Here is a 12,838-nt window from a genome sequence, read left to right on the forward strand (position 1 = left end):
AATATTCAAATTCTATTTTGTATATTTATTTTTAATTTTTAATTAATTATTTATAAGAAATTTAAACGGGCAAATCCCAATTTATAAGAATAAATATGAGACTGTGTTGGTTCGCAAGTATAGTTACATACGTTGCCTTCTAAACCATAGTAATACAATACAACTGGTTATAGATACAAAAATAAATTACATCCATACAATAAATAATCAAACAATATTTTGATTCATTATAACTAAGATATACATTAAAGGAGATAATATTACTATAAAAGAACAAATCAACATTATATCTGTTCACAAGGCCCATTAACCTAGTGCTGATGGGGGCATTTTTAGCATAATTAGTATGATGAAATGGCGCATAAAATGTATTAGACTTCCTGGTACGAGAATTGGGTACTAGAAAATTAAATTTAAATAGTAGAACAATTAATGATACCATTCAATAACTTAAAAGTGAAAAAAGTCTAATTCTCTTTATTTGTATAGTTTCTAAATTTGTTAATATTAGTAATGGCGTAAAAGATGTGTCGCTGGCGTTGGACACCGCATTTAAATGCAAGAAACCTTAGGAAACGATTCTGAATCGCTTCAATAGCTTCGGTCGGATTAGACATGTAAGGAGACCAAACGACAGAATTATAGTCGAGTATAGAGCGGACAAATACAGAGATTTTAAAGCCATTGGATTATTGAAATCAGAACAGATTATACATACAAAGCCTAAATATTAAAGATGATTTATTTATGACTTAGATATAGTGATCATTGAACGATAAGAAAGAATTAAAAATAAACACCGTCTTTGATACGAGAAACGCTTGCCAATTCAGTATAATTTAAATAATACTTATAAATTTGAGTTACGCGCTTTTTTGAGAATGTGATGAAATATAGTTTATTAAGAACACACCAATTATTGAGTAAATTTAGGTCACATTCTAAAGCAATTTTTCATCGTTAGGAGATTCATAGTCATTCAGAATATTTTAAATTTGTCAGCACAAAGTAGTAAATGGGAATTTGTAATCTTTATACCATTTACATATATATTGAATAAAAAGGGAGCTAAGTGACAACCCTGTCCACCTTAGCTGACATTGTATAATGGTGACCATTAGCGTGCGTACGGAGTTGTCAGGGTAGGCACTTGACTACTCTGTGAACCTTCTTTCCCTTATCAAAATGTTCAATATTATCATAATAATAAATATGTTCAACCACTTCGAGACGTCTGTAAACGGTAAATACATGTAAAAGAATATTGGAAAAATATAACTATTGAGATTAATGAAGTTACCCCATCCAAATTTGTTTTTTAATAAACAATATTAATATTGTATACAGGTACCTATCATACGTATTCAGTTTCATATTAGTTCCGAACATTTTATGTAAGCGTTTCGATGAGGAAAAATCTGCAGATATTCCTAATTTTTTAAAGCAAATAGGTCAAAATATAAGAAAGATATTTTATATCTGAATAATTGCAATCTCATATTTTTGAAATAATATTATTATAGATATTTAAGATATTATATTATATTATACATTATTGTATATTTTATTTTGTTTGTGCATAAAAGACTAAATCTAAATCAAATATTAATTTAGAAACTTTTTTTCCGGTTAGTTTTTTTCCTAATATTCAAGACTATAATCCCTCACCCGAATTTATAATCTAGTTAAAGCTTATACTTATAAAGTAATACTCATAGTATTTGTTTTTACTAAATATAATTTCTAATTTGTACAATATTTTGAAAATGTATGATTAGTATTCATTATATAAAGTTTAATGTTAATATTTTAAGTATAAAGTGTGACGTATATACGTTTTTAAAATATCAAGACAAAATACCAAAATCGTATAATTGAAAGTTAATACAATTGGGTTTGACTGAAGTAAGTATATAATTAGGTACGTATAAATGGGATTTAATATGTTATACAATTATTATATTTTCATATATTCTACAATAAAATATCATTATTTTGATACTATAAATAATAAATAATAAATAGTTGATTATGCATTTAAAAGCAAATTAGTTGATGATTATTTTCTTAAAATTGATTAAATATATACGTATATTTATAGTTATAAGCTAATTAAATTCCCCTTCTTTCAGTAAAATTTTCCAATTTATTATTTAAAATTAATAATAATTTCTGAACAACTTTCATTACTTTGTGGTTCCAGTAACATTTAGTATCAACGTTATTATTTTTTATATACAAATCTTTCTTACATTTATTTACTACATTTTTTCGGTATTCATACTATATATATTTTAGAAATAAGATATTTTAACAGTATTATTTAAAACTAAATTGAGTATTTGTTCAATTAAAAATGTTTAGTTACTTCATTCTTTTTAACATTTGCCATTATCAACTTTAAACATTTTGTCAACAGAATTACAGGTTTGTAGTTTGTATTAGAATAATAATTAATATAAGTTATATAATAATTAAAAATTATGAGATACAATTGTTATTTAGGTACTAAATTATTATAATTTATAGATGTGAAGGGCCATTTTATTCATAAATTTAACAGTATAATATGTGTCATACAAATTATATTTATTAAATATACTTGATACTTAAATTTACATTTATGACAGACAGTAGTTCTCATATTATATAGTAGTTAAGGCATTTTAAACTTTTCAAGTAAACTAGCTAACTTGAATCTTTAAATTTTTTAACTGGTTTTAAAAATAATAAAATGATCACGTGAAGTTTTCCAGCAAATAGTATTTATTTAAGCTCTTTTAACTTGTATATAGCTTGTATTTTAGCTATTTATATAACTTATATAGCTATATAAGCTATATGATCAGGGCTCGAAAATTTTAGCACTATAAATATTACTTTTTAGCTCTTAAATATGCACATAAAAACTCTAAAATATGTGCTATAAATAGCACGAAAAATAAAAAAAATATGCATTTAACTTGAAAAAAATTTAATTTTACAAATTGTTAGGCTCATAGACACAGTCTGGACTAATTGAATTATAAAATGTTAACAAAAATATTAAATTACTTAAATATATTTGTAAAAATGTACTTATTATTAAACTATTTTATATATTTACCTTGGAAATTATCCTAGATTATTAAAATGTTTGATAATCTAATGCAATGGTATAATAAGGGAATAACAATGACGTCACTAACTATTAATACAACAAATTGCCAATGAAAACATAAAATAATATTTTATGAGGTCTATTTATTTCCAATAATTAAAATATTTTTATAAACATAACCAAGTAAATACAATTAATATCAACAAAATTTGATTTACCACATTATGTAAAAATATACCCGAAAATAGTACTATAAACCCTAAATTAGCAAAATAGCAATAAAACTTGTAAATATAAAAAAAAATAGCAAAATTAAATTTTGTGTATGATATCCGAGTAGTGAGAAATATATTTGTATCTTATTTTGAATGTTCTAGGATTACCCAGAAAAATATACATTTGCTAGAACTTCCGAGCCCTGTATATGATGGATACTTTGCATTATTTCTATAAATGTAGATACTATGGAAAACCTTATTATAATCAGGGCCAGATTTAACGGAGAGTTTTAAAGGCAATTGCCCCGGGCAGCAGATGTTTGGGGAGCATCCGGATGCCAGAATACTTTAAAAATAAATTTTATTAATTTATAAATAAATTTTGACTTTCGGTTTAAAAAGAAATGTATGAAAAAATTATCAACTTAAAAAAAAAATATTGATTTATATATATATATATATAATTTGGTCTATAAAATGAGTATGTCAAGAAGTTAAGTGGCAACAGAATGGGATTGAGGCATCCAGCGAATACACAAATATATTAGTATATAGATTTTGATTAAATATACGTGTATTTTTAATCAATGATAGTGGATAAATGGCCCCACACACTACAATGAAACATGACGGTTTTTATTTCTGTCGAGTCTTGAATTTAAACACGATGGGTTTACCGGTTGTCGTTTAAAATCGTATTGTGTGGGCTTTCTGATAAAAACCGACGTGTTTATTTACTGTGCACATGTCGTACAGCTTTACATATACCGCTACAGTGTTAATTTTTAATTTTAAAGTAAATTTTAAATGTAAATTATTTGATTACGATATATTTGTATATTAATGTTATACGTCATTTAAAAATGTTTTATTCATTTTTAATTGAATTTATTGAAGAATATAAAAAATTTCCTTGCTTGTGGCGCATCAAGTCTGTGGAATATCGAGATAGAAATCTAAAAAATAAAGCATACGAACATTTACTTAAGACGGCTCTAAACGATTGGATTTTTCATGCATTTAGACCTATAAGCTGGCGAAAAATAAACATTAATTTTGAATAATAATTTGAATTTGTTAGCTTCTTTTCTATGATCTGTAGGAAAAACTATTTAATTTTTTTGTCTTGTTATCACTTAAAAGTAAAAGTTAATTTTGAGAAAGTAAATAAAATTATTTGGAACTATACCACGTAAATTCTCCAAAATTTCCAAAATATGTTTCCTACAAATCATAAAAAAGAGACTGATGAATTCAAATAATTTTTAAAAATTGAATTTGGGTTACAAGAAGTAGGTTCATTTTTCGCCAGATTATTAGCATTATTCATTGTCGCGAGTGTACAAAAATATTTTTGAGAGTGTACACGTTGACTTGTTTATGCGCGTGCGGAATTTTATCGGCGCGGCGCGTCGGCTGTCCTATCCTAATTGAAAATAAATTGCCAATAATTGATTCCTGGAATATATATACTTATTAATTTATAAGATAAGAAGATGCGAGCTGGCGTTGGGCACAATATAATAATATTATATTATAATAATAATCAAGGCTCGGAACTGTAGGCATTTGCATATTTATCTAGAAAGTGCATATCGAAATTCTGATTCGATACAAATTCAATTCCTTATATGTATATTTCAGGTATAAAAATTTTTGTTGCATAATTTTGCATATTTTGTTACTTTTTGTACCAATTCGCATATTTTGGGTTTAAGAACATTTATATGCTTATTTCATGGATTTGACTAAATTTTTTAAGAAAATTTATAGTTTAATCATAAAATATTAGATATATGACAAACAAAATTCTAAGTCTTATATCGTTTGGCAAAATAAATCAATTCATCAACGGCTATTATTTGTATTGCTCAGGCTCCCATTTTAGGCTGCATTTAACAATAATATAATCTTTATAGTACCGAGAACTTGTAATAGTGACCACCACTGGCCTGTATTTATTTTTATACAAATTTACCATTGTATTAATATTTTGTAACATGACATAAACAAATTGTATAACCATAGGTAATTCGTAAAAAATTATGTTTAACCATTTGGTTATCAGCTTATACACAATATTATTTCTGTGCGTTATAATACTGCATACATCTGCATGCAAGCGACTTCATTGTACAGTGTACACTAGTCAGTAGTCAGTTAATTATTTTTTAAGCAATTATTTTCCAATTTTTTACTGCATATTTTGATGTTTTTTAATGCATATTTTAGTATTTTTTAACGCATTAAGTTCCGAGCCTTGGTTATAATACTACATACATCTGCATGTAAGCGACTTCATTGTATATTGGTCAGTAGTTAGTCTATTATTTTTTAAGCAATTATTTTCCAATTTTCTACTGCATATTATACTATATATTAATATTAATTTGAAATTAATGCGTAGTACCTAGAGAGTGATTTTTTTTGTATAATCCTTTTTTTTTATCGCTTTAACAATATGAAATAATTTATTATTTAATTACTATGTAGTTAAATTATTTTATGTATGTTTAAAGTTTAGAATTTAGATAACATTTCTAATTTTTACGAAAAAAAATTTTTTGCCAATTAAAAACTTGTTAAGTTTAAGTGTTGTATTTATTGAAGTGGAGGAGACTGATCATTTTTGGAAAAATTTTTTGGAGAAGAATTATTGATGTATAATATATGTTTGAAACGATTCAGTTTATTAAACATACAGGATTTGATTGTACATTTAGTGACTTAAAATTTTCAAAAGAAATAAGAAATGGATTTTTCAGCACGTTTTACTTTAACTGTAAAGTGTGTGGCGTACACAGAGACGGCGAGTCCGTATAAACTTGGAATTTAGAAATCTGAACTGTATAAATCTAAATTATATTTATTTGTTTTAAAGAGTTGGGTAGGTAATAAAAAACAATATATATATATATATATATATATCAATAATCCAAATTTGTACATCCGAATATATAGTCCTAATAAATACGATCCAGATTTTAAATTCCATATATACGGTCCAGATTTATGTGCTCCCAAACCATTATTTATGTCTTATTATAGTACTACACTATCCACACTACTGCCTATATTATAATACTGAATCATCAAAACGGATATACCGTAGACTTGTGCGAGTTAATTAAATGTTCATTTTGATTATTATCGTAATTCTGGGAAATTATATTTTAGTCGATGTACGATAAACGCGATAACGGATTACACACACTGACACAATCCAAATGCTCATATGATATAAATATATCTAAATATTACTCCTTTAAACATGCTACGCTCCAGGGGTGTTTAAGAGTAAGTTTTTAAGTGTTCTTAGTATATCATAAAACGAGGTCATATGTAATAATATTACATTTAAAATGGTATTATGTTCCGTATTAATAAAAATTATTTTGTTATTCAATTTTTAATATATCTAATCATAGTAAAATCAAAATACTTTACTATAATATATAAATATTAATAAATAATAATCAAATATCATTAAGAAAAAAATATATGGGGGGGGTGGAAACCCCTTACACCCTCCCCGTAACTACGCCACTAATGGAGCCCTTAAAACTATAAACCTTCGAGTCGTTATATGATTTATTTTTTAACACCGAAGTGGTAGTACCCGGAAAACAGTCTGATAATGATAAAGCGTAACATTTACTTCTACGTATCACTTTACCATATTAAAATAGCGCAGTTCATGTTATTTTGATTTTTTGTCATTATTTATGTTATGCTCTTTATTGTCTGAATGGGTGTACGTACAACAAAACAGCGACACTTATGTATATTTAATGTTTAGTTTTAGTGTGCGTAATTTTGTTAGGTGTTTTGGTACAGAATTTCTAGTCCACTGTGTGGAGGCAGACAAATTTGAATTTTTCGAATCCGAAGTACATTTTGTATGTATTTATTCCATGTTGTTCAAAAATGTATTAAACTGCGTTGTAATGTACACTTCCCTTCTTAGTTCATTTTAAATAGGTATCTATTTCATAATAACTTATTCTTAAATTTGATTTAAGTATTGATTTGATATTATAAAACCAATGATTTAAGAAAATAGGGCAAACCATTCTACTCGTACCTATAACAGTGGCGGATCGTGATGTTCAAAGTGAATTGTGTGTAATTTAGTAATTATAATGAAAATGTCCATTTATAAAATAAAATATTTTATTATACGTTTTTTTTCGTCTTCATTTTTTTTTCTTTTTTGTACAAATTATTTTATTTTATTTCTACGCTATTTTTTAGTAAATCGCTTTATACTCGAATTATGCGTATAGACATTTAGTATATTATATTTATATTCATGGGCGTGATTAAGGAGGTTCAACTCCCCATTGGCTCTATACAATTAAAAATATTAATTTTTTTTGCATACACGTATTTTTATTTTTTATGAATGTGGACATGATTTTTCTAAGTAAAATTGATTCTATCAACAACATCAGGGGTGGTTTTCGATAGCAAATGTTGTATTAGTTCATTTTATATTTCTCGATCGTTTTCCCAATAATTGCGAAAAACCGACGAAAATTGCAAAAAAACGACACCATTTACGGAATGTCGAAATGTAGGGTAAAAATTTGAATGAAAATTGCTTCACAAATTCAATTTTAGTAATTTTTTTAGTTTCTAATTCTTCCATTTTTTTTTCAATTGTTATTTTATTCCTTGAGCACTGACTTCGTAACGCTATATAAGTATCAATTTGTATATTTTTTTTTAAATATCTATAGAATTAAAAATATTAGGGTGAAAAGAATTAAATGAACTATTTAATTTCCATAGAAAGATTCGCTATTGTTAGTCGTGCGTAATGTCGATGATAAATATTCTTACCATATTTCTGGTGGAAATTCAGCGTTATTTTTTTATATATGAATTTAATACATAGTCTACAACAGTAAGCTACTGTAAAATTTAGCAAATAAAGAACCGTATATATTCTTTTGATACGAGTCGTTATTACACCTCTACACCTAAACACGAGCCGCTACTGACCTATGGAAATAAAATCCTACAAAGCATGTATACAAAAAAGCTTGACAAATAATTTTTTAAAGTATACATACTAAGTTAATATTTAATAATTTTATAATTTTAATAATTATTAATAATAATATTGTTAATAATTTTAACAGTATATATTAATTAATGCAACTTAATTTATAGGCATTATTTTTGAGTCTTAGTAACAATTTTTGATAGGTATAAAATATTTTTAATTTCAAAATATGAAAAGAGTCCAGAGAAGTGGCGCTGCTAATCGAAAATTAAAAAAGTAAAAGGAAGAAAAAATTGAAAATTACATTAAAAAAAACCAAATGTATATCTAATTTATTTAAGTCAGAATTATTACTTCTAAAAGTACTATATTTATAAAAATTTATTTATTTTTTTATTACTTACTATTACTATTTATTTAGTATTTACTGTATATTACATTTAATTAAACTGTAATATTATTATACATACAGAAATTTGTGATTTGTGGAGCATGAACATTTTTAACTTAAAATAAAAAAGTTTAGGCAGATAATTTGAACCGGCAAGTGTGCAAATTTTTAATTTTTCCTTTACTATATGGATAATGTTAATTTTTACTGCTAGGGGTCTCGATAAATTGATTTGCCCATGACATCGGAAAGTCTAAATCCGGCCCTGATTATAATTATGTAGTATGTTATGATTTTTATGAATTCATCAAAATGTTTGGACTTCAGGCGATATTTCTTTTCTAATTATCACGTTTCTTATTACTTTTAACGCAGAATAATCAATTGACATAAATTAATTTAAAATTTGAAAATTATTATTAGGTTTTTATCATTTATAAAACTCAATTAAAAAATAATAAATGTTTAAACTTTTATTAAATACCTATTTTCTTGAATAAATATATGAATGTATACATTAGTTATTTATTGTTTAAATGTATTGGTGTAATAATTAATATTTTTTACGAATGTCTTCAGATTGAGTGGGAAGACGATGTGGAAACCTTCGCAAATGTCAATATTTTTGTTTACATTAGCAACGTTAATCACAAACACAGTTAATTTCTTTTGTAAGTAATAGTATAAGTTATAAATATATATGTTACCGGCAATATGGATAATCCGGTATTTTGCAAAATGCCTAGGCATTATATAAAATGCCAAAAATCAATCGGCAATTTACATAATACGAGCTTTGCTTAGGTATTGTGTGTAATGCCAATCGTGGAGTAAGCAATGTGAAGAAAATAAAGAAAATTGGGCATCGCCTATTATCAACGACTTTACTTATCGTTTATCATAAATGTGCATTCACGATTTAACGCAATAAAGATTAATATTCTTTTACTACCAGTGGCGTAGCCAGGAACTTTTTATGGGGGGGGGGGGTCAGAAAATTTATATATATTTAATTTTATCACTATCATTTTGACTACTACTTGTATTGATCTCGGCATTTTTAAGTCTGGTTGACATTAGTTTTTTCGACTCAGGTAAAAAAAAATAATTAATTTTTCTAGTCTGCTTATTTAAATAAGTTAAATAATGTTAAATAATAATAAATAATAATAGTAATAATAATAACAATTTAGGAACTAGGAACTAATATAGGAACATAAATATTAGATATTAGAATATTTTCCGTCCAATCACTTAGATATACTAAAATTAAATTTTAAAAATATCTTACCATAATGGAATGTTAAGACGTCTTAGAATTATGTCAAATTAAAATAAAACAAATATAATGGAATATAAATGTCAAATATACGAATAAACGAGTAGTAAGTAAAACAGTGAGTCGGCGAGCCGCGAATGCAATAGGTATACTCAAAATAAACTTTGAATACAGACAATGATATCGTTTTTATCTGTTATTGGGACCAGACGACCGATTTAGAATCAACCGTTGTAAAAAACCTAAATAATATGTTGTCAAGCAAAAATTATCAAAGTAGTAATAAAGTATCTAAATATGATCATAATATTATGACTTGTGTGTGTGTGTGTGTGTGTATGTAAAACTTATATATAATACGTTCATAGTTTTTATACAAACTATTAATATGATTTCCAAATCAAAATTCTAAAATACAAAAATGTTTTAAAAAAACCTTGTTTCATGTAAAATTTAATTTATCATCTCAGGTTCAGGTTCTGATCCTCAAAACCCCCCATGGATACGCCACTGTTTACTACTATAATAATAATTCTGAGATACAATATTGAACGTACTAATCATTTTATTTCAATATCGTAATTTTTCTTGTTATTTTCATGTCTCGTTTTAGTGTTGCAACTATGCATAGGATTTGTATGAAGTCAAATTTTTATAACAAACTACAATATTTTTTTAAAAATGTGGCCATTAATACTAGTTTTTTATCTAATGAACAGTATAATAAGTTGATAAAAATTTAATCCACAAAAATTGACTAAGGATTTTTAAAATGGGTTTGTAAGTCTAAGTGTAAAAATAAAAAGTATATTTACCTTAAAAATAACATTTTGTGAACTTCAAAATGTCACAGTTCTACAACATGTTATAATAAGTAAATAGTAGTTTAAGTAAAATATTTATATAATAGTAAAAATATAATAATAGATAAAAATTAAATTTTGTCTATAATATGAGCAATAATGTATAATAATTATAAGAATCTTAATTTAATATACATATAATAAAATGTTTTGTACTTTGCCTAAAAAAAAATTGGCATTTTGCATATATTTTTGTTAAATGTAAAATAATATTGAAAATCATTATTTACATTGCCTAAAATGGGTCGAAAATTTGCATAATGCCTAGGCATTTTGCAAAATACCTGAATTATTAATGTTACCGGTAACATATATATGTTACATACAAAGTCCGGAATTGTACATTTCGCAATTTGTACAGTGATTTTTGTACATTCTCAGAATTTAATGTTTTGAGTATATTCTCAGGTAGGGAACTTGAAGTGAGACTAAGTTGTGCTTTTCTGTCAAATAATACCTCAAACGATGGTTGTTTAGTACCAGAATGATAGCTATTATTTTTTTGAAACTGTCAAAATCGAAGACCTTCCCTCCATTTATTGGATTTATTGTCCGACATCCACGCCCTTAAAATATCTTGCACATTTCTGTTTGCCCTTTCAAGACTTTCTTGAATCTGAGAGTAGCGAAGTTTCCCATGTACAATCTTAAGTTGTGGCCACATATTTTTTAATTCATCAATTATACAATTAACAAACTCACGGCCGTTGTCTGACTGAAAAATTGAAGATGCTTCAAAAGTAAAAAATATATCAATTAAATCAATTAATGCTATAATAATAAATGTAGATGTAAAAAAAAAAATTTAATATTTAACTCACGCTGTCATAACTCACTTGATTGTAAGAATAAATAATGATAAAGTATATGTAATTAATAATTATATTTGATTTCAATAATATGTAGTTTTATAATAATATTTTTTTATACGAAAAATTGTAATTTATATAATATGTTTTTAAATGTTGTGATTTGTACAATGATTGTACAAATTGAAGGGTCCGGTGCAATAATCGGCTATGTCCGTTCATTAGATAGCCTAATATACAAATGGAGATGTCTGGTATACAGTTACGGTGCAACAACCGGCTATCTCCGGAGATACCCGGTTATTGCACCGAGACATTGGCAACACTGTATAATAGTGCAAAATTCCGAAAACTAAAATATAATGTCCCTAATATTAATATCACATTGTTTAATGTTATTTTTATTTTTTTTTAAATTTTTATAAGGTATGAGTTATTTTATTTCGTTTCTTAAATATAATGTTTTACTTGTAATACCTAGTTATTCGTTTTTTTCTTTTGTTAAAATATGTAATATATTAATAACAATGAAATAATGTACTAAAACAACCAACCATTACCACTTTGTTTGATCCAAAAAATAATAATTAAAAAAATATGATCCTAATAATAATTTTTTTGTATGTATATTTGATGTTTTTTTTTATTAATTTTAAATATGTACAACTTATGTTACTGTGTAATACATAACAAATCACATTATAAAAACTTTTCTTATTTATTTTATCTATTATTACATTTAAACGCTTTTAATAGGCGGGATATCGCCTATAACGCTATCCCGCATAATGCGCGGTTTTACGATTTCCCCTTCGAGAGCGTCTTAACGAGGTTTTACTGTATATGTTATTTATTATTTGGTTACGTTATTGGCTTTGCAACGATGTGTTTTGTTTTTTGTGTCTCCTAATACTTTTTTTGTAGTTAAAATGTTTCAATTTTCGACTTCAATAGTGCCGTACATTTTCCGATACATCGAAAAGTGAACCTAATTTATTATTTGTATGTTAAAGAGGTCAAAAATTAACGGTAAAACAAACAGTAATATTTTTTTTCATTTTTATAAATCATAAGATTTGGTGCAATAACCAGCCATCTCCACATTTTTTTAGTGAATTTATTATTATAAATCAAGAATATGTTGCATTACTATATACTGTTTTTTAA

General features: G+C 25.7%; 1 protein-coding gene across 1 annotated transcript in view; it reads left to right on the forward strand.

The window, feature by feature from the left end:
- The first annotated feature begins 11,918 nt into the window (after positions 1 to 11,918).
- Positions 11,919 to 12,838, forward strand: part of LOC112685126 (putative vitellogenin receptor) — a 29,899-nt gene continuing 28,979 nt past the window's right edge. Inside the window, 1 exon segment of the mRNA XM_025556910.1 lies at positions 11,919 to 11,925. Coding sequence (XP_025412695.1) covers positions 11,919 to 11,925 — 7 coding nt within the window.

Source organism: Sipha flava, unplaced genomic scaffold, assembly GCF_003268045.1.
Source record: "Sipha flava isolate LNK unplaced genomic scaffold, YSA_version1 266_pilon_pilon, whole genome shotgun sequence".
NCBI lineage: Eukaryota > Metazoa > Arthropoda > Insecta > Hemiptera > Aphididae > Sipha > Sipha flava.